The sequence below is a fragment of the Raphanus sativus genome, chromosome 2 (genome assembly GCF_000801105.2).
Source record: "Raphanus sativus cultivar WK10039 chromosome 2, ASM80110v3, whole genome shotgun sequence".
Lineage (NCBI taxonomy): Eukaryota > Viridiplantae > Streptophyta > Magnoliopsida > Brassicales > Brassicaceae > Raphanus > Raphanus sativus.
In genome coordinates, this window is record NC_079512.1 from 14364061 (window position 1) to 14370302 (window position 6242).

Below are 6242 nucleotides of genomic sequence, written 5' to 3' on the forward strand. Positions count from 1 at the left end.
TTTTCATATTGTTTTCATTCTCATAGACTTTGAACACACATGTCATGAGACTAACTTTAGGTTTGGTGCAATGACCGGTGCCGTAGTATTTTACGTACGTACCACGGGCTCACACTCTAAAGAGTAATTCTCTTAAAGTAGTTTTTTTTTTTTTTTTTTTTTTGAAAGAATGTTAAATTTTATTCCTCAAAAAAAAAGCCTTTGTACAAGTAGTTTGCTACCCTTGATTGAAAAAGAAACTAAACAATTTTTCCTCTAATAAATCCAAGAACGATCAAACTCTAGTTCCAAACCATAGCTTTAGTCCATCCTCCATCCCTTTCACTCTCTTTGACTTCAATAAGCTCAGCTTGTTTCTAATACCCTTGTCAATCATCTTCTTTAAAACATTTACTGGAACCAACTTCTCTCCATGTTTACTCTGTTCCTCTCTCGCCAAACTCCATACATAGCTGCTTGGAGAGCATAGCGGAGACAGAACAACTTCTTTCGGTCCATATTTCTCCCCTCCGATATCAACTGCATATTATCAGCCCATGTACTTGTGAACGCACTTCCCATGATCCCCAACGCAAGGCTCCTCCATAGTTGGACTGAATATGAACATTCAAAAAAAAGATGGTTTCGACTTTCACTTGCATTTTTACAGAGCACACATCCATCATCAACACCTGGGTTCCAACTAGCAATTCTATCCATCGTAGAAAGCCTGTTTAGATTTGCTAGCCAAACCATGAAAGCAAACTTTGGAGTTGCCTGAGAAAACCAAACACCTCGAGTCCAAACACACTTTTCTTTCTCACCTCTAGTGAGCTTCCAAGTTTCAGAAGTTGAGAAATCATTTCTGAATCCCGCCTCTCTCTTCCACATACTCTCATCCTCCACATCTTCAATCATATTATCTTTCATAGTACTGAGCTTCTCTTCAATAGTATTAAGGATCTCTGTTATGTGCCTTCTTCTTCTACGAGCTTTAAAAACAGCTTCTTCTACCGTAGCTTCTTTACGGATGCCCCAAGTCAATAAAGCCTCTAGCACCCAACAGATCAAATAAGACTCCAATTTCACTCCAGTTGTCGAACCAAAAAGAAGTATGACGACCATTCCCTACTTCTTTTCGATAAAAACCTTTTGCAATCTCTCTTAGCTTAAGTAACTTCCTCCACATCCAAGAACCATTTTGAGACTTCACATTCACTTCCCAAAAACTTTTCTTTTTCATAAGATTTTCCTTTATCCATTTGCTCCATAATGACTTCCCATTAAGTAATCTCCATATCAGCTTCAAGCCACAAACCAAATTTACTTCCTTAAGAGCTCGAATTCCCAAACCTCCTTCATGTTTCTGCTTACACACTTCACACCATGCAACCTTTGCACCAGTAGATTTGAGAATCGGACCTGACCAAAGAAAATCCGCACAGAGCTGTTCTACTTCTTTCATACACTTACTTGGCAACCTGAAAGCAGCAAACCAGAAGTTCACAATACTCATAATCACTGCTTGTATCAACTGCAATCTTCCTGCATATGACAGAAACCTGCTCGTCCATGTATTTATTTTGCAGCGAATCTTTTCCACCAACGGTTGATAGTCCTGCCTTCTCATGCTTTGGGTCATTAAAGGTAAGCCTAAATACCTCACAGGAAGAGTTCCTACAGCTAAAGGGAAGTTTAACAAGATTCTTGCCCTTTCCTCTGCTTTCACTCCTGCCATATAGATTGTAGACTTCTCTATACTTATCTTCAAGCCAGACCAGACCGCAAATTCGTCAAATACAGCAAGCGCACCTTCTATAGACTCCTTTGATCCTCAACAAACACCATAAGATCATCTGCGAAGCACAAGTGGGTGAGAGACAAGGAGCTACAACCAGGATGAAATTTGAACTTCTTTTCCACAACCGCCTTGTCTATTTTTAGGGACAGGATATTCATACAAAGAACAAAAAGGTACGGTGAGATTGGACAACCCTGCCGTAACCCTCTTTTGCTTTGAAAATATCCTGCAAGTTCCCCATTCACTTGCACAGAAAAAGAAGGGCTTGTGATGCACAATCTTATCCAGTGAATAAACCTTTCAGGAAATCCTAAAGCTTCTAATCCTTTCAGAACAAATTCCCACTGAACAGAATCAAAAGCTTTAGATATGTCGATTTTCATGACACACCTGGATGAGACTGACTCCTTGTGATAGTCTTTTACCAACTCTGAAGCTAAGAGCACATTATCCATTAACAGCCTACCTTTGATGAAAGCCGACTGGTTCTCACTGATGATATTAGGCAGTAGCTTCTTCAGTCTATTCGCAATAATTTTTGACACCACTTTGTAGATGACATTGCAGCACGCAATAGGCCTATAGTCTTTCATTTCCATAGAATCTGTCTTTTTAGGTACAAGAGCCAAGATCGTTGAGTTCACACCTTTTGGTAAGAAGCCAAACTTGAAGACCGATTAGATAGCTACCACGAAGTCCCTTCCAGTGATATCCCAAGACTGCTTAAAGAACTCACAGGGATAACCATCCGGCCCTGGAGACTTATTTGCAGGCATCGCAAATAACACTTTCTTAATCTCTTCTGCTGTTACCTCAGCTTCAAGCATAATACAATCATCTAAGCTGCATCTGTACTCAAGAAGATCACGCAATTCATCCACTGTAGTGCCTTTGTATTCATCAGGACACATGTTCAAGAGGTTTGAGAAGAAACTCTCAGCTTCCTTCTTTATCTCCTTATGCTCCGAGACTGTACTTCCATCAACACATCTAACCTCTCGAATCATATTCTGTGCTTGACGTGACCTTATTGCGTTATAGAAAGCTTTGTTGTTGTGGTCTCCCACATCCAACCAATGAAGTTTAGATCGTTGCTTTAGAAAGTCTTCTTCCAGGCTTGCAACTTTCAACCAATTCTCATAAGCTATAGCTTCCTCTTGAACTGCTACTTCACTTGGGTCTTGAAGCGTTTCCTTCTGCTTATCACATAACACCTCATAAGTCTCTTTTGCCCTTCTCTTTAGATTTCCCAAACCTTCTCTTCCCAGCTCTCTTATCAAAGGCTTCAAAATTTGGATCTTCTTTGAAAATCTGTATAAGGCAGAAGTAGAATGAAAAAGAACCTCCGTATCATCCCAAAACCTCTTGATCATTGGAAGAAACCCCGGCAAAGTCCCAATTGCATTCACAAACTTAAATGGCCTTCGTATTTTCTCTTGAGCCGGCTTGAGTTGAATCGTACATCTCAAATGGTCTGAGCAACTTCCTGCCTCAAAGATTCAATAAGCAGTTGAAAACCGATGAAGAGCAGCATCATTCATCAAAACCCTATCCAATTTCTTGCAAATGATTCCTTCTTCTTGCTTGTTACTCCAAGTGAAAAGGGGACCTTGATAACCCAAATCAGACAAGTGACAATGAAGCATCACTCTCTGAAAATCTCTCATGCCTCCTGGAACTCTCTCCAAACTTGAGAATCTTGAATTCTCATCACCATCTAAAATCTCATTGAAGTCACCCATGATTATCCACTCCTTATTCCTAAACATAGCAGAGTCATGATGATGACAAAGATCTTCCCACAACTCCTTTCTTTCTTCACTCAAATTCTTCGCATAAACAAACGTACACAAAAACTCCTTTTCCCCCTCCAACTCCACTGAACAAGTTATCAACTGATCCGACTTGTAAACTGGAGTCATACGCACATCATCTCTCCAAAGCACCCATATTCTTCCTCCTTGACTACACTCATAATTCATCATCGAGTATCACTCCTTAAAACCACCCTTTATTATCTTCTCCGCTTTTATTTCTTTCACCCTTGTTTCCAAAATACAACCAAACTTCATTTCTTTCCTACCAATCCACTCCTTGACTACTGAATGCTTTAAAGATTTGTTAAATCCTCTCACATTCCAGAAGAAGCATGACATATTAGTTTTTTTCCGAGAAGGCCTTGTGCTCTTAGCAGGATTTGCATCCTGAGCTTTAAGCTTCTGACCCCTCTTCTTCTGATACCCCTTTTTCATCTCTGCCTTATCATTCCCTCTACTCTGGTTCTCTAATATGTCATCCTCCATCTTATCATCTTCTATCCTTCTTAACTGCTCACTTTCCTCCAATAACTCCTCCTCATTATACTCCTGATCCTCAGTAAGAATCTCCCCTTCCTCTGTTTCGTTTTCACCCTCCTTTAAATCTTCTACAGTTAAAACCGAGTACTTTGAAGCAGATATCTCAACAACAGACACATGACTTGGTGAAGATCTGCCCACTTTTGCTAATGGAACTGTAGACCAATCTGATATTTTACCATCTTCTTGACCTACTGTTACCTCTTCTCCTTTTTTACTACTGTCTCCTTCCTGCAAAGCCTCATCAACACCTTCCACACTTTTCTCTAACTTATTTTCTTCTTCAATCACTTTCTCGTCACTACCACTCTTCATTACCACATTATCTTCTTTCTTCTTCTTTTCTTTACCGTTTCTTACACAAACCCTCTCAATGTGACCCCACTTTCCACATCCATTACACTTTGCTGGCAGCCAGGGATAGTAAAATTCCACAGTAAACTCCTTCCTATCCTTAGTGAATTCAATCTCTTTTGGAAGAGCCTTAGAGATGTCAACGTTAACAAACACCTTTGCAACCTCCAAGTTTGTGCACGCAAGCGTCTCAGGGTGCAACTTATCTGGGAATCCCACAGTACTGGTCATGAAGCTGATCCCTTGCCATGAATACATATGCAGAGGCACTTTTCTAAGGTTCACCCACATCGGTATCTCATTCTCTTCCTGCTTCTCTTCTTCTGACTTAGGAGACCACTTAGTCACCACCATAGGAACACCAACTATATTCCACATCCCCCTTTTTAGCACCTTCTCACGAATTTTTGGATTTGAGATTCGAAATCTCATTGTTGTAGCATTGACATCATAGACATCCACTTTTGAATCCTTCTCACCATAGCTCCAAATCTTGTTAACCACCATGTGGACCTTCGCCATGTGAGGAGCGAGATCTAGAAATTTTCCAACCACAAAATCATCCCACAACGGTGTTGAATCCGATAGAATCGCTTCCGGAATCGCAACCGAGTGCTTGCCATCTTTAGTCAAAACCTCAACTTCATATTTCTTCAAACTTTTCTTATCTTCCGCCGTCGATACCCAGGATTTTGATTCCTTCTCGATCACCTTTCCAACTTGTTTTCCTTCCATCAAATCACTTCTCTTATCACCCAAAACCACCGATCCAATCTCCGATCTAACCTCCGGAGGGTTTAGAACCCCCGGCGGATACGCCAGATCCATCCCGAAACTCTTGGAAACGTCGCACTCAAAATCGCCACAAAATCGCCTTTTTCTCTCTCTCTAGCAAAACGCAGCGTTTTTCTCCGTCTTAAAGTAGTTTTGTTTTCTTTTATAGTATTTTCTTTGGGTACAAAACCATTTCTTGTCTTTTACCCAAGACGACACAAGACCATATATCTTTTGACATTACGCCAATTTCAAATTACACCGAGAAGAGCGGAAATCGAATGCTATATTTCCACATTCAATTATCTTGGTATATATAAGTTTCATTATGCATCATATGCATGTATCTGTTTTTTGAAAGAAAATATTTATATATATGTGTCGTGTATCATATCAATTAAAATATGTTGTCTGATATATTGTCAAGAAACTTGAAGTTGTAAAAGGGTTTCTTATTTGATTCATCGACAAGGCAATGACTTATATACAAAGAGTATGTTACACAAACGAGTTTACCTAATGACGTTAACAATATATATCGACAAGGGTCCATAGGGCCCAATACCTCCTCTCAAAGTGGAGTGTGAAGATTAAACACACCTAACTTGAACTACCTTTGTCAACATGTCAGCCAATTGTATCTTTGTTGAAACATGTTCAGTAGCAATAATCCCACGAAAAATCTCATCACGTATAAAATGACAGTCAAGACCAACATGATTCGTTCTTTTGTGACCAACCGGGTTCTTTGCAAGGTTTATGGCTGAAAGACTATCAGAGTGCAGAGTGATTGGTCCATTGATTTAAATACCCAAGCTCGGAAGAAGCTCACGAAGCCAAAGTAACTCGCCAACTGTATCAGCCATTGCTTTTATGTTTTCCATGATATTGGACAATCTCCTAGTTTAATAAGCCATTCGTTCAATGAGCGACGTGTGAGAGGACAGCCTCCCATGTCGGAATCACACCAAGCAGAG

General features: G+C 40.1%; 2 protein-coding genes across 2 annotated transcripts; both read right to left on the reverse strand.

Annotated features, from left to right (window-relative positions):
- Positions 1–274: 274 nt before the first annotated feature.
- On the reverse strand, positions 275–3762 carry LOC130508560 (uncharacterized). Its single transcript, XM_057004130.1, has 7 exons — positions 3390–3762; positions 2517–3266; positions 2206–2426; positions 1641–1804; positions 1129–1460; positions 636–1031; positions 275–519 (listed from the first exon to the last, which is right to left on the reverse strand). Exons 1-7 carry the CDS (start codon positions 3760–3762, stop codon positions 275–277), a joined length of 2481 nt encoding a protein of 826 aa, XP_056860110.1.
- Positions 3763–3771: 9 nt separating this feature from the next.
- Positions 3772–5319, reverse strand: LOC108834792 (uncharacterized). The gene has a single exon (XM_018608116.1). The coding sequence runs from the start codon at positions 5317–5319 to the stop codon at positions 3772–3774; it is 1548 nt and encodes a 515-aa protein (XP_018463618.1).
- Between the last annotated feature and the right edge of the window lie 923 nt (positions 5320–6242).

Coding starts and splice junctions, on each gene's coding strand:
- LOC130508560 (XM_057004130.1), bottom strand. CDS start 3,762: ATGAATTATGAGTGTAGTCAAGGAGGAAGAATATGGGTGCTTTGGAGA. Junction 3,267..3,389: donor GTCTGATTTGGGTTATCAAG/GTCCCCTTTTCA, acceptor TCTTTGAGGCAG/GAAGTTGCTCAGACCATTTG. Junction 520..635: donor TGTGCTCTGTAAAAATGCAA/GTGAAAGTCGAA, acceptor GATAATATGCAG/TTGATATCGGAGGGGAGAAA.
- LOC108834792 (XM_018608116.1), bottom strand. CDS start 5,319: ATGGATCTGGCGTATCCGCCGGGGGTTCTAAACCCTCCGGAGGTTAGA.